Source organism: Malaclemys terrapin, chromosome 11 (genome assembly GCF_027887155.1).
Source record: "Malaclemys terrapin pileata isolate rMalTer1 chromosome 11, rMalTer1.hap1, whole genome shotgun sequence".
NCBI lineage: Eukaryota > Metazoa > Chordata > Testudines > Emydidae > Malaclemys > Malaclemys terrapin.
In genome coordinates this window covers 60784831-60805794 of record NC_071515.1, presented here as the reverse complement: position 1 = coordinate 60805794, position 20964 = coordinate 60784831, and the positions used below count along the sequence as shown (strand labels likewise).

General features: G+C 40.4%; 1 protein-coding gene across 1 annotated transcript in view; it reads left to right on the top strand.

Annotated features, from left to right (window-relative positions):
* Positions 1 to 3873, top strand: part of THSD7B (thrombospondin type 1 domain containing 7B) — a 509128-nt gene extending 505255 nt beyond the window's left edge. The window contains exons 27-28 of the mRNA XM_054043281.1: positions 1416 to 1503; positions 2729 to 3873. Coding sequence (XP_053899256.1) covers positions 1416 to 1503; positions 2729 to 2810 — 170 coding nt within the window. The 3' untranslated portion in view covers positions 2811 to 3873. The remainder of the gene's footprint in view (positions 1 to 1415; positions 1504 to 2728) is intronic.
* The last annotated feature ends 17091 nt before the right edge of the window (positions 3874 to 20964 follow it).

Genomic DNA, 20964 nt, shown 5'->3' with positions numbered 1-20964 from the left:
GCTATCTGTGCTCAGGTTGAGAGGTGCAGCATGCTTCTCTCCTAACCCATTAGAAATATCAGCAGCAAAGTCAGCAGACACTCCATGATGAGCCCTTCCCATACAGGGAGATAGAATGCAACTGTTGAGGGTCATTGACTAAGGAGTCATGATGCAGGGAAGAGATACCTCAAGTGTAGCACAGAGGGACAGCTTTCCCATAAGATCAGAGCCTCTTTTCTTGGTGTTTTATGGTTTTTGGAGGCTGCATTCCTCTGCCTCTTGTAGCTCCCCCAAGTTAGTTATAGAACATCTGTGATACCAAGGGAGTACTGAAGACCCACTGTACCACCACTGAAAACCCAGGCCAGCAAAGTGTTGGTAGCACTGGAAAGTGTAGTACCAGTAAATTGCACTTCCCTCAAGAAACTAATTAAAAAAACAGTAATCTTTGAAAAAATCTCATCATTCAGATTGAAAAGATAATAATTGGCTACACCTGTGTGATGGTTCAACTCTTACATGAGATCGAGTTTTGTACAGTCTCTGTTCTGTTATTCCCATTAGCTCGTGTGCATTTCCCGGGAAGTATGCCTGTCTCATAGACTGTTTTTAAAAATTTAAAAAAAACAGGAGGGAGGGTGAGAGGGTATCATGAATCAGCCGTTGCCATGGTATCTGGACATCTTGCAAGGAATACATTGACTCTAGAGCTTAATGAAATTCATAATGTCTATATCATGGGAAAATCCAATATGTTGACATTTGTTGACATCATCTGGAATTTATACCAAACAGCAAAATCCTGAAATGTTTTTCAGAACAAAATATTTGGATTCAGAATAGTCAGTTTTGTTAATCAAAAGGAAATGTTTCAGCGTTCTCAAATTAAAACATTTCTCTTTGGGCCAGTTCAATATTGAACTGTGTCCACCTGAACTGCCCCTGTGCCTCATGAAAGTTGTAGTTAGGTTGCCTTTTTTCCCCATTATCTTCTATGGACTGGACTCCGCACCTTGACTACTTTTCCCAGGATGCTCTGTGGTCATCTGACTCCTGTGATACACCACAGCAGGCCAGGAAGAGGGGAGACTGTTTCTATGTGGAATGACCTTCATTTTTATTTTTCCATAAAGAAAATGAAAAAAATCAGCAAAATTGAATTTTTCTTACAGAAAATTTTGATTTTGCGGAAAACACATTTTTTTTTTAAATCAGAAAAGAGTTCTCCACAAAATTTCCAACCAGCTCTAGTTAGCTCCTAGCACCAGTTTCCAGTCAGTAATCTTAATTTTATTCTTATGTGTTAAGACATTATGCATTCTCTTTGTATATAGACTGGTAAGAATTAGAAGTATTAGTAAAATAAAGCTTAATAAATGTGATTTGTATTCTGTCTCCTGTCCCCTCCCCAACCCCAATGTATTTTAAAATAGATGGTAGACTTAAGATTTGGGTGTATGGAGTATCAGCTGGTGGTTTTCTCATCATACTTTTCCTGATTTTTACATCATATCTTGTTTGGTAAGTACTCTTAAGTGTTTTGTTTGTTTTTATTTAAGTCATTTGAAATGCATGACAGTCAAATGCATCAATGTCACAATGATGTAACTGAATTAAAGCGGATATAAATTTGGCTCATTACTTTGGCCCAGGTGTTAGAATAATGCAAATTCTGCAAAAAGCTGCTCTAAGCTGCATCGCATTGGGGTAGAGAATCAGGCAGCCATAACTGTCTCCCTGACAGCTTGACCATTCTGCTGTGTCCAATATCTAGCCCAAGGGTCGGCAACATTCGGCACGTGGCTCGCCAGGGTAAGCACCCTAGTGGGCCAGGCCAGTTTATTTACCTGCTGATGTGGCAGGTTTGGCCGATCGCAGCCCCCACTGGCCGCGGTTCACCATCCCGGGCCAACACATCCCTTGGCCCACGCTGCTTCCCGCCGCCCCCATTGGCCTGGGACGGCGAATCGCAGCCAGTGGGGGCCGCAATCGGCCGAACCTCCCGCGTCAGCAGATAAATAAACTTGCCGGCCCGCTAGGGTGCTTACCCTGGCGAGTCGCGTGCCGAACGTTGCCGACCCCTGATCTAGCCCATATATATTTCTCTTGTTCTGCTTTTTTTACTCTAGGAGTGTTTGTATTAAAACAGGATCTGTGTGTTTAAGAATTTTTGTTCTAGCTACTTTCTTTTTAAATCAAAGTCAGAACTACCCATTATTTGTGACCTCACAGGTTGAGAATATAGAGATGTTTAGGAGTATGATATCACGAGTATAATTTTATTATATCCCTTGAGAAATAAGGAGGAGTTTATAAAGTTCTGTGTAACAAATATTTCTACCTTTTTGCAATAAAAAGGGGGGAAAGAAATGAGGATTTTTGAGATACAGGCAGAATTGTTTCTAAATTGACCTGTTTCCATTTTTCTGTGAGGTGAAGTTGCTCTTTATTGTTTTTTGCCTTGTGTACAGATTAAGAATAAAAATTATCTACATTTCAAATAGCACCTTAGCCTGTACTCTTTACTCAGGTGATAATTCTATTGAACTGAGTAGGAATCTTATTTCAGTAAGTGCCAAAACAGTCTTATAACTTGTTTTCTTAAATGTATCCAGTGCATGTTAGGGGTCATGTAATTTGCGAATGGAAATAGCTAGTGCATAAAGTTTTATATATTTGTAGGGTTTCAAATGATATCTCAATTCACATTTTTGATTTCTGAAGCATGTTTTCATTTTTCTTTCAGCAAAAAAACAAAACAGCATCAAAGTACTCCTCCACAACAGAAGCCTCTGACCTTCGCATATGATGGAGACATGGACATGTAACATAAAAGAAATCCAAACGTATACTTCAACTGCCTTAACTGCTTACTCTTTTATAACTTTCAGATTCCTCGGTTTTTTGAGGAATCTCTTGACGTGTAATATACCGGACAGAATATAAATATTGCAAATGTGGAATTTTGCCTCTGGTTTATTTAAAAAATTGAGTCAAAGACCTTTAGATCTTGTGAAAAATTTTCCAAATTTTTTCTTGTGAAAATGCATCTCTTCCTGTTTGACAATAGGAACAAAAAAATTACGATTTTCTTAATAACATTTACTTTAAAAAAAAAAAAAAAAAGCATGACAATCCTACGGCAAATGTGACATTCAATGTAAATTGACAAATTTGACACTTCATCATTATGCACTATATTAGTGCAGAGTTCCTTATTCTGCACATATTTCAACAATGAGTTTTCTAGTGTTTACGTTTAGTTCAAAGACTTTGAAGCTGGATTGTGTATTTTAAGAATGCAAAAAAAAAAAGGTGTTGAAATAATTGGAATTCTCTGGGTTTTTTAAATTCATGGTTTCTTATGCTGTTTTCTAGCCTGGAATATGATTTTGCGGCATTTCCATCAATAGGACAGAATAAGGATTGTTTAAATTTACAGCACCAGAAGTGATACAGGTGGTTTCTTACTGAATATGTTTTTTAAAGAGATGAGTAAATAGATGTTTTGATGAACGGGTAGAGAATTTGATTGTTTACAAATGTATTTTAAATTAGATCAAACCATGTAGATACATTTTGGCCATTTTAAATTATAATTCAGTTTAATTACTACAAACTCTGCTTTTGTAATTTAAATTTTCTTATCTGAAATATTTATAAATTCTTTTTTGAATTTAATTATCTGACCTCATCTAATATACATCTGACACAACTACTGTTTGTAGAAGGTCTTGCTTTTTTAAAATGTTTGAAAAATACCGAAAAGTAACCATTGTAAACATCTTGGGAACATTTGAAGAAAAGTGTTTGTAATAGTATGTGTTGCAAGTAAGAAAGTGCCATCTTGTGGTATTGATGTGTATTTATAAGCAAATAAAATGTTAAAGAGAGTGAGAATTTTGCTTCCAGTATATTGAATTAAATGTGTGTTAAAGACCCTTTAGTATGCCTTAAATCACACTCTATACCGGAAGAAAACCCTGGATAGTCCAGAGTTTTCACCTGAGTGGGTCTGGACATTGTCCCATCCTGTCTACTAGTGCAGGTCAGAAAATGGAGTTTTTCTCCTGTGGAATTTTTGTCAACATTTTTATCTTTTCAGGGGAAATTGGAAATCAAAAATTTTCAGCCAAAAACTAAAGTTTTTGATTGGAAATTGAAAATTTCGATTCAGAAATGATGCTGTGAAGCCTCATGGTAGCTGTCATTCAGATCTCTCATGCACCCTCAGCCACCCTGGCCAGACTACATTTCCCATGATGCAACCCAAGCTCCTTTCTCACAGAAATAACACAGTGCACCAAGGGGGAGACATGCCATCGTGGGACGTGTCATTTGGCTGGGCAGCCTGACCCACAGAGGAGAATAGGGGAATAAGAGTTGCAAACCAGAGCTCCCCAGGAGATACTGCAGTAACATTTCCTGATAGAAATACATTGTGTTTCTGATGGGAAAAAAATCCAATTCTGAGCAGAAAGCAGACAATTTCTGCAAAATAATTTATTTAGATGAAAAGTCAATTTCTGTTGAAAAACAACTTTGATAGAAAATTTTCAACTGGCCCTACTGTCTAGTCTACAGCTACTAACAGTGTTGAAAACAGGCCCCCTTACTTGGTAATGGTTGGGGCCTACGATTTTTGTGATAATATTACCTTATGTAGAACTTTGAATGGGATATACAGAATAATATGTTACAAGAGAAGAAAGTAGAATGCCAAAATGTGACAACAATTTTCCGTGGGAAAAGGTGCAGGCAGAATGGTTCACAGAGGAGGGCGAGGGAACAAACCCAATTAAACAAGCTGATGAGAATAACAGTGGAGTGGGAAAGTCAGTGTAAAAAAAAAAACAAAAAAAACCCCAACAACTGCAGGTCTTGGTTGCTGCTCTCAATGTGAGTGTTTTAGTGCACTTTGAATTACAAGCCAATCTGTGATGCTTCGTTTTCTCCATGGTCATTGCTCTCCAATGAATATATATATTTTTTCAATTATAGGTCCTTGTTTTTCAACCACAGTTGGTAGCATCTGTTGTAAATGATCAATGTATTTATTGCACTGTTCTACTATGAGATGTTACTCAAAAAAGGAAAGGTCTAAATAAGAGATCAGTTGCTTGTCATTATTGGTTTATCTTCAGTTCACAAATACTATGTGAGCTGGTGTTATATCAATTCATAGGCAACCTGTGGATTGGAAGATTATTATTCTGCAGTATAATAAACAGATCAGTACAGAGAACTGCTCTTTAGATTGGGCATTCCTTATTTACAGTGTCACAGTAGATATTCAGGAGATCTATAACCAATTAACTCCTTTGGCTTCTGTGCTGCACCACTGTGGTTAAGGTCATTGCTTTCAAAGACAAGCAATAATGAAATAAATAATTTCCACATTAACAGCAGTTACTGCTAATATTACATAGATTCCTAGATTTTAAGACCAGATGGGACCATTATGATAATCTAGTCTGACCTCGTTCACAACATTTTAAGTGAATATTACATCTAGTCCAACAATTTGTGGTTGAACTAGACAGTGGAATTAAATTGTGGAACTCATTGCCACATGAAGTCACCATGGCCAAGAACTTAAGATTAAAAAAGATACAGATATCCAGAGTTTTCAAAATGTATGATAATTTTGGAAGGGATGTTAAACCTCATGCTTTAGGATTTATACCAACTTCTAAGTACTGGAGACTGGATGAGACCTAGTGTGGGGAATGGAGTGGCGAATTACCACACATCTGTCTACTGCTCCCTTTCTCTGAAGCACCTGGTTGCTGGCCACTATCAGAGACAGGATGAACCTTGGATCTGATCCAGTCTGGCAATTCCCATATTCATGACTAGACCATATCTCTAGTTTCTCACTTGGTTGATGCAGCTCCCTCTATTTTGTAACTGTTATACATGCTTTAGACCTCACTCTAAAAGTGTTTAGATCCACATTTTCTCAGCTATGGTACCGCCGTGTTCCTTTCAAAGAACACAGGATAGGAAAAGTGAGTCACACAAAATGCAATCCAATACAAAAGCCAGATTGTCAAGAACCTTAGCTGTGCAACTGTGGGTCATATGCACCTGCATATGAATTGTGCTCACAAATAGGGTGTTTGAGTGCACAAGTACCACAACTGTGCTTAGTATATAACTTCATTTACATACATGAATGGAAGGAAAGGAGAGAGATATTTTAAATATAATTTTAACTCTACTTCTCAATTGCGAAGCAACAATTCAGAAAGAAAATAATGTAGTTCAGATCCTTAGTGTATTGGTCTTATTCCTGACTGCTTGATGTATTAATCTGGTCCCTATAAATTTAATTTAAAACAATTAAATTTCTAGCCTTATGGCTATGAAAATGACCTGTCACATGTAACTCAATACAATATAGAAAACATAGCTCTGAGACACAGGTGAACCACCATTCACCTCAGTAGGGTGTTAATTCTGAAGTCTAATTATGGCTATTTACATTTAAGTGGTATGGGTGAAATCCTTATCTCATTGAAATGAATGGAAAACTCCCATTTATTTCAATCTGAACAGGATTTCACCCAATCTTTATAATTGTCTGGTTTTCATTCATTTACAATGTTTAAATTGGATGTTGTCTTAGAGGATTTTCAATTATGAGAAAACAGAACTCAGAAGGCGATTCCAGTGGAAGACTTTAAATATAAACCTTGGTGTAAATATATAAATTAAATCTATTACATTATGCTTTAAAATTAAACATGCACGGCCTATATTTCAGAGGTGTTGAACGAACCTCATGCCCATAAAATTCAATGGCAGCTAAATGTGCTCAATACCTTTGAAAATCAGGGCATATATAAAACAGTAGGGCAAACATGGCCCTGGTATGAGTAGGGGCAACACCAATGATTTCAGTGGAATTTCCCAATTTTAAACAGAGTTGGGTTTACCACACCTGACCTGATTCTAAATCAGCTATTGCTTGTTGTTTAATCTTGAATTGAAATTGAGAGCCATTTCCTACTCCAAAGCCTAAGGAACACAGGCAAGATACTTCCTCAAAGTTGCAGAGTTAATGAAAGACTTTCCTTCCTGTCAGAGTTACACATAGTCATTCTTGAGACCAAAAGACAGCGGAACTAGCATCATGCTATGCAGCTACCATAGAATCAGCAATTAACAATAATATACTATAGAGGCACAAGGGATACAACCCCATTCGCAGCTGCATGCTCCTATCCTGGGAAGATACTTGGTTTATATCCAGTTTTATGAAGCTGTATTCTGGGTAGATATAATTTATTCAAGGGCCAACAATGTGCTTGATGTTATTTGATGCACTGAACTACCTCCTGACAGATACTTAGTTACTTTCATTTACGTGTTGGCATCGCTTGTACAGCTAGCCGTGCCAATAAAGATAATGTAATTTGATTTGAATTTGTAACACTTTTAATAGGTTGCAGCTCCAAGCTCAGACTGTGCCTATAATAGGAGCACTTCACTGGTATAAAAATACTAGTATCCTATGCCAGCAAAATGCTTCTAATGTAGCCACAGCTAAGTATGGTAAAACCGCTCTCCACACACAAAACAAGCTATACGAGGGGCTTCTGCCAGCACAGCTGTGTTGGTCAGAGATCACACCTCTTATACCCATGACCAATAGAGCTATGTGAGTGGTAGTCTAGTGTAGACCTGGCTGTAGTCAATCATGAAATCTAAAGTAAGCCTCACAGTATTCACTGTTCTTTTCCCTTTGGCTCCAAGCTCATCCAGAACTAAAGTGCAGTTCTTCCCTTGCCTGACTCAAAGCAGTCACCCTCCCTCACCCACTCTTGTACTATGACCTAGGCCAGGCCTGCACAACATGCGGCCCACGTGGGCTCACTCTGCGGCCCGCGGGGGGTGAGTAGGTGGGCTCACTGTGCGGCCCGCGGGGGGTGAGTAGGCAAGTGGCAGGTGAGGGAGGGGGGCTGAGGAGGCGAGTTGGCAGTGGCAGGGGGTGAGGAGGCGAGCCGGGGGTGTGGGGGCTGAGGAGGCGAGCGGGCGGGCAGTGGCGGGGGTGCAGGTGAGCCGGCGGTGGGGAAGCGGGGCTGAGGAGGCAAGCGGAGAGTTGATGGCTGACCTGGTCTACTGATCTGGTCTGGCTCCCATCCCCTCTCCAAGGGTTGCAGCTGTCTGTAGGTGCTGCCTTCCATGCCTTCCTCATTCACACCTCATTCATTCAACAAGGCAATTGATTACAAAGTGTGGGGGGAGATCTTATTCTACTTCTAGCAAAAAGACATTTTTCTTTTACCTTAATTATACTACATTAGGAGCCCACTATAACGTATTACAAAGGTTCAATACCACTGTTTTTTAAATTAATGGAGATATCCTATCTCCTAGAACTGGAAGGGACCTTGAAAGGTCATTGAGTCCAGCCCCCTGCCTTCACCAGCAGGACCAAGGACTGATTTTTGCCCCAGATCCCTAAGTGGCCCCCTCAAGGATTGAACTCACAACCCTGGGTTTAGCAGGCCAATGCTCAAACCACTGAGCTATCCCTCCTCCCCTTCTAGGGAAGGAGAGTTTGTTTCTGCGGAGCGGGGTGTTGTGTTTCGGGGGTGCTGGGTGGCGCTGGGGGGGGGGTTCGGCAGGGCCAGGGGGGTTTGGCCCTCAGCTGTTTTCTTTGGAGTAATATGGCCTTTGCCGCTTTACGAGTTGTGCAGGCCTGACCTAGGCTAAGTGACTGCTATTCATCCCCTGCCCCAGCCGTGAGCCAAAAATAAAGCCCTTATCTATGCTCAGTTTTTGTACCAGTATAATTATTTTGGTTGGGATGGTGATATTTTACTGATATAGTTATACTGGAATTGCTCCTAGTGTGGATGCAGTTATACCAATATAAAGGTGTCTTAGGGTACATCTACACTACAGCGGGGAGTCGATTTAAGATACGCAAATTCAGCTACGTGAATAGCGTAGCTGAATTCGACGTATTGCAGCCGACTTACCCCGTTGTGAGGACGGCGGCAAAATCGACTTCTGCCGCTTTTTGTCGGCGGCGCTTACTACCACCTCTGCTGGTGGAGTTAGAGCGCCGATTCGGGGATCGATTGTCGCGTCCCGACGGGACGCGATAAATCGATCCCCGAGAGGTCGATTTCTACCCGCCGATTCAGGCGGGTAGTATAGACCAGACCTTAGAGCAATATAGCTTGTTCCTCTTCCTATAGAGAAGCAGCTATACCAGTATCCATGCTGGGGGGCTTTAACTATAGTTAAAATGGTAAAACTTGTAAACAAGGCCTTACAGTATCATATGCATGAATTTGTTGTTTGGACTACACCCATAAGCAAGACTTAGAAGGATTTGGTTGGTTTTTAATTAAAGGAAGAATTAAATTGTGCAATTTCTTTTTTTCATACTCAGTAGTTATGAACAAAAGTCTTATTATATATGTGTTATAGTGTTGGTTTTTGGGCCAATCTGCTGTCTCTTGTATTTTGTATGCTGGATACAAGCTTTATTTACACTTGACGAAAAAAAAGAATGAATAATCGTAATGCTAATCACTGTTACTGTATGTCTGCTGTATAGATTTTAATGTGTACCATTTTTATCTTCCAGTCTAATCAGATTTGTACTTATTTTAAAATGTAAGCAACCCTTGCTTATGATATAATGTCCTAGGAAGAAATTTTAAAAGCATATTTCCCCTCCTCCAGTAATTGCACTCATTTCCATGGTTTGTCACAATAGAATGTAAAATGGACTGTGGACAGATGTGAATTAAAGCAATTTATGGGACTTCGCTTGGCTTTGAGGCAATGTTTTGATGGAATAAAAATAGAAATCAAGATTCAATTTCCTTCTGATAAAAACCTAACATTGTTCTTTGCTTTATGAAGGTTCACATTTTGAAAAATTCTTCAAAACAACTCTTTCAACGGCAAGCAAATTAATTGGAACACAAAGCACTAATTGTTCAGGTGGAGAAAGGTAGGAATTGAAAAGCTTCTGTTGGTGCAATTCAATCATTGCAGACAGCCTAAGTAATTAAGTTTCAACTTTCTTTCCTGCAAGGGTTAGGGATGAATGCAATCTAGCCTTGGTGCTATAGCATGGCTATTACTCTAGTTTTCAAGTCAATGGCCTTGAAGTTGCAGGTTTTAACACAATTATAACAATATTGCTTAATTGTTTTCAATAGTAGCCATTGTTGTGTTAGGTCTGAAATTCATACTAAATGGGATGTTGAATTAGCGGCAATGCTGATAGTGCCTAGTAACGGGCAATGCACCAAAACAGGCACCATCTTGTTCATTTGGGGCCTGATCCAAAATCAATAGAAGCAGCATAAGAAGAAACAAGAGCAAGTATATGGATTATATCACCAAACAAGCTGAATCAGCTGCTATAACAGGGGATAATAAAACATTTGATGAGCTCAACAAGGTACTAACTGGCAAGGAGGGCCAGTCAAGGATAAACAAGGAAAGCCTTTAACAACAAAGAAAGCAACGGGGGGAGCACTTTCTAGGAGTACTAAACAGACCAACACCACAAGAAACTATTGACTTTGACAAAAAAATGAAACACCCAAAACTAGACATGATAACATCTCACAGCACAAACAAATGACAGACAATACCAAAGTTTAACCTTGGGAAAGCTGTGCGTGAAGACCAAGTCACTGGGGAAATGTCAAAAGCTTCTGATGAGGAGACCCATTGATAAAATCACTGAACTCTTCAACAAAGTATGGGACCAAGAAAAGTCTTTCGAAACAATAGCATCATAGTCAAAATACCCAAGAAAGGAATACAATAGGTGAGTCAATTCATGTATGTTGGCAGTAATGTGCAAGCCAATGGGGATGTCCAGAAGGAAATAAGTTCATGAACTCACATTGTGGTAGCCGCATTCACAAGCATAAACAAGATTTGGTTATTAAATATCTACAACTCAAAGAACAAAAAGAAGAACAGGAGTACTTGTGGCACCTTAGAGACTAACAAATTTATTAGAGCATAAGCTTTCGTGGACTACAGCCCACTTCTTCGGATGCATATAGAATATATGCATCCGAAGAAGTGGGCTGTAGTCCACGAAAGCTTATGCTCTAATAAATTTGTTAGTCTCTAAGGTGCCACAAGTACTCCTGTTCTTCTTTTTGCGGATACAGACTAACACGGCTGTTACTCTGAAACTTGTCAAAGAACAAACTACGACTTTCAGCTCTGGTTTATTTCCAGCTTTATGATCTTCAGCTATGGTGGATTTCCAGCTTTCACATCTATCTGTTAAGGTGGAAATATCATATAAGGTATAGACAGACATCTAAATGCCTTCAAAAGCAAATGTCTTAGAAAAATACTAGCTATTAAGTGGAATTAATCTGTAACAAACAAACCAGCTCATGGTAGTTTTGCTCAAAATAGGTATTAGTCTGATAAGAATGTATTTAGTGTTTAAACTGTATGACATGCTTGGAATTTGCTGCATGCATTAATGTCTGTATTCTGTGCTTTAAGGAAATATATAAGTTTTGCTTTATAACTTTGAAAATGTTTGCTCTGAGCTTGTGAACCCAGCTGTGTGCACACACTCACTCTCTCTCTCCCTCTCAAAAATTAAGTGGGTCAAAAGACAAAAACTTTAACTGCCCCATCCACCCATGGAGAATTATATGCAAAAAGCCTCTTCCCGTTGGTTTCAGTGAGAAGGGGTGGTTGGATGGCGGGGGTCCTGGGCGGGGGGCAGTCAGGAAGGAGAGGAGGAGTTGGATGGGATGACGGGAGGCAGTCAGGGCCAGGGGTTCCGGGGCCGGTCAGGGAGCAGGAGGGTGGATGGAGCAGAGGTCCTGGGAGGGTTGTCAGGGGGCAAGAAGCACGTGGGGGCTGGGCCACACCTGGCTGTTTTGGGAGGCACAGCCTCCCCTAACCGGACCTCCATACAATTTCTGAAACACGATGTGGCCCTCAGGCCAAAAAGTTTGCCTGCCCCTGGTCTAAGGGGACTGTCTGTGACTCCATGGTAAGACTGTTATAGTGATCAAGGAGTTCACATTTGTTGCTGGGTTGGTGAAATCTAATTATGGAACATTCCACCAGTTCGGGGTGTGTGCCTTGCTTTTGCCTGTCTGCCCTGAAGTAGGCACTCAAGGTCATGAGCCACTTTCAGACTCTCTCTTGACTGACTTTTCTATTCTATGGTGTGACGGGGTTGGGACTCACCACCTGGCACCTCCTACTGGTTGTCTCGGGAATTAGCTCTGTCCAGTGGAGTGCCCCCTCCTGGTGGTGTCCCGTCCATCGTCTTGCCCTCGGTTGGCGTGTCTGGACCCACGTTGCTCCCAAGCTCACAGCATCCTCTTCAAGCCACTGCCCTCCAGCAGTGCCCCTTAATCCATCCTCGCCCCCTTCCGGGGGGGGTTGAGGGGGAGATCAATCAGCTGCCTCTCTGCAACCTGGCCTATGTGGCCAACTGCACCCTCAAAGTCACTCCCCTCTTGGCAGGGGGTTGGTGCAGCTCTAGATGGCCGCTCCGTTGGCCGGGTGCAAGGCAAGGGGGAAAGGGGGGACCCAGGCCCATCCACTACTCTGGGTCCCAACCCAGGGACCCTCTAGTGGCAGCCGTCCTGCCCTCCTTCTCTTCCTCTGTTTGTCCACGTCCCTGGGCCGCTTCCCCTTCGGCCCCTAGCACCAGCTAGGCCCTTCCCTTCAGGACCTGCAGCCTGACAGACTCTGGGCTGGAGTTACCCTCTGCTCCCCCGGGCCTGCCCAGCACTGCGCTGTCCCGGGTGCTAGTCTCCCAGCCTGGAGACAGACCTTCCCCTGTCAAAGGCCTGGGACAGACCACCTGCTCCTGTCCTGAGCAGCCTTCTTATAGGACTGAGCCTGGCCCTGATTGGCTCCCTATAAGGCCTTCCCTGATTGGCTCCCTGTCTGCGCAGGCCCACTGGCCTGCTGCAGCCCAAATTCAAGGAGTGGAGCAGCCGCCCCACTACATATGTCTATAAGAATTAAGTTAGGCCTGGTTTCCCATTGTTTTGAAGTACTATGGGGTATTGCCACTTTTTTTTTGCAACAGTAAAATAAATAGTGTTATATGTTTGTAAATTATTTCCTGTATGGTACAGCTACTGCATTGCATGACAGAAAATGTCAGCCTTAGATAGTAATGCAATCAGCTGATGAAGCCTATGACAGTTTGAATTGAGATAAGAGGCTCTAATGAAGACATTTGTAGCAAGTGTCACATCCAATTTGCTTTGTCTATTTATCTCTTTCTGAAGTTATGCTGATTTTCAACAATTATTTCTCACCATAATGTATATTAGTATAAAATATTAAATATCTACTAACTTATTGCTTTCATGCTGAATGTCAGATTTCTCACTAAAACAAACTGCTACCCTCTTTTGAGAGGACAGAATACATTTACATTGTGCCACCATGATTCAGACTTTTCTACAGAAATGGTGGACAGCAGTGAGTTACCCTTTGTCATATTCATTTCAATGGAATACATGGGCCCAAAGAGTCAAAGGTGTTAACATGACCCTGAAATTGTCCAACATTAAACAATTTTAAACAAGGTTCGGGGTTTAGTCTACGGAGACCTCTGCCTGCTTTAGTACAATGGAAAACACATCATTAAAAATCCTTTTTAACCTTCTATTAAAGATACAGACATAGCAGGCAAACTAGTTAAATAACTTGAAATATAAAGTATTAAGTAAGACTTTCATGTTAACAACATTTTTTGTTCCCTTTTCCTTTAGCTGGAAAGAGTTTTTAGAAGGAGCCTCCCCACATTTGACAATCTTTTAGATGAGTGACAATGTGGGTGAGGTAGTATCTTTTATTGAACCAACTTCTGTTGTTGAGAGAGACAAGCTTTTGAACTTAGACAGAGCTCTTCTTCAGGTCAAAACTCTGTGTAAACTTGCAAGTTTGCCTCCCTCACCAATAGAAGTTGGTCCAATAAAGATATTATCTCACCCACCTTGTCTCTCTAATATCCTGGGACAAACATGACTAGAACACCGCATATAGCCTTTTACATAGTAAAAACTATCCTTTTTGGGGAAAAGAGAAAAAATTAGTTGAGCTGCGCTTGAGCTGTTATTGTTGCTGTTAGAGTCTGGTACCTTTTCCTAGAAAACAAGACAAGTACACACAAAAGAGGAGAGAAAAGAACAGCACAGATAGAAAATGCAGCTTCTGTTTCTGGCTTTGATTCTCACTTCAATCTCATTACTGGAAAAACAAAGGCCTGGCCCTTGCTTTTATTAGCCAGTCTGAGATCTGGCTATTTAAGGCATTGCTTTAGTTGTCTCTCTCATCAGAGGCTTAAAGCAGGATCACATAACATAGGTCCTGCTGGGCAAGACTCTTATTAGACTGGAGGGGGGGGAAATGGGAGGAATAAGAAAGAGAAGAAATAAGGTGGGAAAGATAAAGAACATGCAAACAGTGTGTGTGTGACAAAGTCTCACATCCCACCTGGTATTTGAGATTCAGCCAGAGTCAGTAGAGGTGACAATAATTATCTGGGTCCCTTTCTCTGTCCTGGTCTGGACAGGACATCTCTGATGAGCAAGACAACAAATGTCCAGTGGTGTTACAGTAGATCCCAGGATCTCAGAAAATGGCAGGGGTGGCAGCCATGACAGTGAAGCTGGCACCGTCCCCTTCTTTCAGTCAGCATTTGTTGCATTCCCTTCCCCTATCTAATATCCCCAAAAAGTGTTTTCTTTTAAGACTCCCAGAAGGGGAGTGATGGACAGAGTAAGCTGTCCTTGCATTATTTTGTCCAATTAGGCCTAATTTCTGACACATTAATTTTGGTTCAGTGATTTTTTCACTCCTACGCTTCTCTTGTTTACTGGGCATGATTTTACCACAGTTCTTGAGTTATATCAGTTGGTCTTTTTCTTTGGACTAATTCAATCCGTCTGATTCCCTTTTGCATCTTTTCCAATCAGCATTTGTTGTTGTAGGTTATTGTGACATTTTATAAACTTTTGTCACAATTGAGCTCACCCTAAAATTAGGTTAAATTTTTAGGAGCAATTGTTACGATACCTTCTACATGTAAAAATATAAAATATTGTGAGACTTGTGATAAAACCATGAGAGCTGGCAGCACTGATCTCAACAGAGGCGCCAAAAACTGCATAGGCCATGGAGCTTGATCTGTCCTGCTACCCCTGGAGAAAGTTTTCCCCAGAACACGCCTAAGGCATGTTGGGTGTATGTGGGAAGCTTGTGTACCCTTCTGTGGCCTTGCAGATAAACAGAGGGCTTCATTCACCAGGGCTTCATGAGCATAAAATCTACAAAATATTTTAAAGTCAGCTTGCAGCTGCCAACATGCAAATTAGCTTATTACTTAATTTGCATAAAATGTCATGCATGGAGCTGCACAAAACAGGTAGCTGTACTTTATACCCACTGAAAGGGCAGGAGGGAGACAGGGGAAGTGAAGGCTGGTCTGGGGATTAGGCCATTAGCTTCAAACTCTGGAAACCTGGATCAAGTCCCTGTTCTGCCTCAGACATCCTGTGTGACCTTGGGACTTAGTCTCTCAGTGCCTTGTTTCACCCTCTATGAAATGGTGGTAATAATCCTGCCCTATCCCACAGGCGTGTTGTGAGGATGAATACATTAAGAATTGTGAGCTGCTCTGAAACTACAATAATGGGGGCCATGTAAGTACTTAAGTTAGACAAAGAAAGGCTGAGTGACATGCAAAAGGCATAAAATAATGAAAAGTAAATGAGAGCTGTAGCTTGGTGTTTTCAAAAGCACTCAATGTTGGCTCAAATATGTTGTCATTGAAGTCAATGGGAGTTTTATTGTTGACTTAAATTGGCCATTGGCTGCATCAGCAGCAGTTATGCCAATGTTGAGAGCTTTGGAAAATGCCACCCTGAAAATGCTTTCAATAGTAATAACCCGAACTTCTGTTAGCAACATTGCGAGGGACCCATCTTTAATAAAACGTTTAAACTTTATGGTGGTTTTAAAAGGGAAGGAAAAGTTCTTCAAGTGATGTAAATCAGCATAGCTCCATTGACTTGAATGCCTGAAGCCTTCACACAGTGCACAATACAATCAAGCATGTTCTCTGCTTTCTTTTTAGTAATTTGTTTTATAATTTTGTCCTATTTTCTTAGTGCCTATATTTGTTTAATTTAGTTTTCCTTTTGTGCCTTTGTTGAGTTTGATTGTTCTCCATAAAGCTTGCAATCAGCTTTTTAAAACAAAATAATTCTAAGGGAATCTGTTCATCCGGCCACTTTTTCCTCCCTTCCTGAGTTCCAATTCTGATGCTAAATTAATACATATCAGAATTGCCATTGGCTTTTTCCACATCCATTTGCTTAATAAAACAAGCTTGACAGATCAGTTCTACTTTGATAAACCCAGTGAGGAAAGAGCACTTTCTAACTGCATGTTGTTTTATGACTTGTTTGTGACTTCAAAATCCTTTATACGGTTTTAAAGACAATTTATGCTTTATTGCCCTTGAGTCATTTTATGGGAGACTTGTGTTGCTCCAAACATAAAAATGTCACCCAACAACATGATGAATATTAAGTAGGTGCTTGAATGAGAATGAAATGAGATGCTCTGACAAATCCATTTAGTACAACAGATAGAGAAGAAAGCTGAAATGCCAGGGATATGTTAAACTGTGAGTGCAGGCAGAACCATGTTACTGCATTCTTATCAAATGACCGACCTCACAATACAGATTTACAAAACTATAGGGAAGTGCATCTTATAGGACAGTGTTTTCTGCTATCTTCAGGAGTCCCTGCCCATCTCACACTGAAGCAAAGCTTGCATGAAAATAAGGGACCAGATTCAGTTACTCACTTGAGTAATCCCTTACTCCATGGGTAGCTTCAATGCAAAGGATGAGTAGGAGTAAGCATGGCAGAATCTGGCCCAGTATAGGTTTGTTATTAGGATAAAGGAGGGGACAAAAATAGATTTGTAAAAGAGCCAGGGCTAGCACCTGCCTCTGGCATTGATGCCAGTGGGAGCAGGGACCAGACCTTTAGACATTCTGCATTAGGTATCATAAGTGAAAAGAAAGGCAGGTATGGCGGCATCCGTAGCAAATTCCAAGTTAAGCTTGAGTTGAAATTTTCACGTAAAGCGGGACCAAAAATTCTTCTGAGTCACACGTGAATGAATGAATGTAGTGTTCAAATTTCACCCAACAATGTTTTGGTTGACAGCTGTGCATTTCCTATGTCACTCTTTTTTTTTTTTTAGTAAGCATTCTGTAATGTTGAAATTTGGTCTTGTTTTTCTCACATTTCCTTGGGTCCCACTGGCTAAACCACCAGTCTCCACAAACTTTAAATCAGACCAGTATTCTGAGCCCCCTGAGCATTACACACCTAGTGTGTAAGAACTGACCTGCAGGAGGGCAGAAGGGAAAGTGGTGATGTGGATGGAGGAGGGACAAAATATGTCAACATTCGTGCCTGCTGATTGTCCAAGATGGGGGTGGAGACACTTGGCTATGAATGGTGGAAAGGAAGTAGTTATGGTTGAAAAGGGAACCTGATGAGCAGAGTGCAGATGGGATGCCTGTTGCTGAATGGGATATCAAGTCTCAAAGTGTTTGTGTGGAAATATAGGGCCAGATTATTCCCCCACCCCCTTTGGCTGTTTTGAACTGCACAACATCCAGAAAGCTGCCATAGTGGGACAGCTAGGGATCTGCCGAAGTGGCAGAAAGCTGTTGTAGTCAGTTCTATGCTACCTGCTCTTGGCCTCCTGGCGTAGGGGACAAGAGGGGCGTGGCCAGGGATGACCTTGTACTCTCCTGAGCCACAACTAACAAAATGGTCTCAAGGGCACCATTACTCACTGCAGAACGTAGAGCAGCAATGAGTCTTCTCTAAGGAACCGCCATTTTCCATTTCCTGGGAAATCCTGTGTGTTTTCATTTCTTTTTTCCATCGGAAACTGAATGAAAACAAATAGAAAATGAAATTTCCCATTAAATGAAATTTAAAAAAAGAAATCATTTTGGGTTGATAGAAACATTTTGTTCTGCTTTTAACTTTTTAAACTGTTTGTTTAATATAAAAAACAATCAATTTTGTTTAGAAAAATCACCTCAAAACAAAAAATAAATAAATGAAATGTTCCTTTCCAATAGTATCCAAATGGGATATTCTGACATTATAACAAATGCTTCATTTTATTTTTTCTAAAATAAATTTTGTCAAAATCGATACTTTTTTCTGAATTGCTTCAATTTTAATGAAAATGGAATTTTTGTTGAAAAAAAACACGTCTGAAGAAAAATTTCAGATCAAGCTCCAAAGTTTTATGAGACCAATAAATACAGCTGGGTAGAATTCTTCAACCAAATTTTTTATTTGGGCGGGAGGGGGGAGAGGGAAGCGGCAAAAATTCCAATTTCAAGTGACCAAAACATTTCACAAATTCATGTTGAAGTTGCCAGGTTTTTTTCAGTAAAACCCTGTCCCCCTCCCAAAAAATTAATTTTTGGTTCTAATATATTTGTAAAATGTTTTCTTGTTATCCTCTATATCCCTAGCTATTTTAACCTCATTTTGTACCTTGGGGTTTCTTATTTTGTCCCTGCATACTTGTGGTGTTGGTTTATTTTATATTCATCCTTCATAATTTGATCTAGTTTCCACTTTTTGTATGACTCTCTTTTGAGTTTCAAGCGACTGAAAATCTGAGGATCTTGTTTTGTTTCCACCTAACTTCAGCTTCACACAAATACTTGAATAAAATAATGTTTTGGATGTATTCTCATATGTGACGTACTGTATGTTTGTACTTTATAGGAAAGAAAGCAATCAGTTGATGTGATTTTTAAAATCACTAAAAAGAAGACAAAATATTTCGCTCATCCTATTTTTAAAGGAATCTTAGGTGGCGGTCAAATCAATTCCTTTTTCAGTCTCATACACAGAAGGACAATCATGGAAGTGTTGCCTTCCCTAACCTTTAATATGATCGGTCATTCTTCTCACTTAGAGCTGTCACTGCAGACTTCCACATTCCCTTTGGGCAAATCTTACTTCACTTAACTGCACTCCATCCAACTGAGAGAGAGAGCGAGAGCCTATACTGTCAGAAAGCCACACTTAATATTATAGAGAATTAAAGCACTGGAGTTCACGTTTGCTAATTGCGTGAGAGGTTAAGGTCTTCCAAAGCTGCTTTCTTCACTATATTCTATATTTGCTTTTTCAAGAGATATTTTTTCCTCCAACATGAAAGAAAATCCATCCATCCAACTCCACAATGCTGCAATTTCTGAAAGTGTGTGACCTGACCCATAAATATACTACAGAATCACCACAGATGGGAAATAATAGGCACACTCATTATTTATTCACATGTTTTTAAAGTTGGATGTAGGTATTTAATCCCGTTTCACTGGGCAAGTTGGCAGCTGTCTGTTTTAGCACTAATGCATTTTGTATTAGCACTCCTGACACACAGTACCAGCTATCGAGCTGTGTATAATCAGTTGTTTGTGGACAGCTGGGGTTCTGCCTGTATTGTTATACAGTAGTTAAAGCAGCTCAGTGGTTTGAGCATTGGCCTGCTAAACCCAGGGTTGTGAGTTCAATCCTTGAGGGGGCCACTTAGGGATCTGGGGAAAAATCAGTACTTGGTCCTGCTAGTGAAGGCAGGGGGCTGGACTTGATGGCCTTTCAGTTCTAGGAGATAGGATATCTCCATATATTATATTATTATATCTTCATTGAAAAGTTCTCCTTGTTTTTCTTTTCACTCCTTCCCCCCTCCCTCCGCCCGGACTTTATAGCTTACCTGTCAAAACTGTGATGGATTATACTTTGGCATATCAAATTAGAGACAAATCCATTTAGGTATTTTAAAATTACAATACAAGGCCCTGATCCTGCCAAAACTTACACCCATGTTTTAAAATAGGAGTAGTCCCACTGACTACATATGTGTAATGTTGAACGTGAGCATAAATCCTTGCATGGATTGGAGTCTACCAGCCCAACCTTGCAAACATGTGCAGTAGCAACTTTATGCCGATGTGTTTGATCACAGTTAAGAATCTGAAATAGCACCATGCAGTCAAACAAGTGAGAATAAAACAAAATGCCGCAACATTGTTATAAAGGAAGAGTTCTTGGTTTAAGAACTGAATGACTCAGACCTCATCTTTTTGTCTTAACATAAGCTTCTTTGCCATATACAAGGTGGATTTCCTACCTGTCATGTGCAAGAAGATTTGCCACTCCGTCCAGCAACTATACATTCTCCTAAATCTACCCACATATGTTTCCCCAACTGGGTATAGCTTTTCTTTTCTGCCACAGAATGCAAAGCAGGCCAGATTATCCTGTCTATGGCACTGGTGCTATCACCGTGTCCAGTTCTGATGCTCATGATTAATATTGATAAATTGGAGAGGGTTCAGAGAAGAGCCATGAGACTGATTAAAGGATTAGACAACCTGCCTTATAGTGATACACTCAACCAGCTCAGTTCATTTAGTTTAACAAAGAGAAGATTAAGGAGTGACTTGATCGCAGTCTGTAAGTACCTATATGGGGAACAAATATTTAATAATGGGCTCTTCAGTCTAGCAGAGAAAGGTATAACAGGATCCCCTGGCTGGAAGGTGAAGGTAGACAAATTCAGACTGGAAAAAAGGGGTAAACTTTTAACAGTGAGATTAATAAACCTTTGGAAAAACTTGCTAAGGGTCATCGTGGATTCTCCAGCATTGACAGTTTTTAAATCAAGATTGGATCTTTTTTCTAAAAGATATGCTCTAGTCCCTTCAGGCATTGTAATCTATAAAATCTATGTCTATTTCTATTGACTCATCCACCCACCTCATGGACACATTTTTATCTTTTAGTTTGAACTCCCTGTCATAACTTTGTTTGTAAGGACACTGGTAGTGGAATGATTAAAGATGCTACTGTTCTT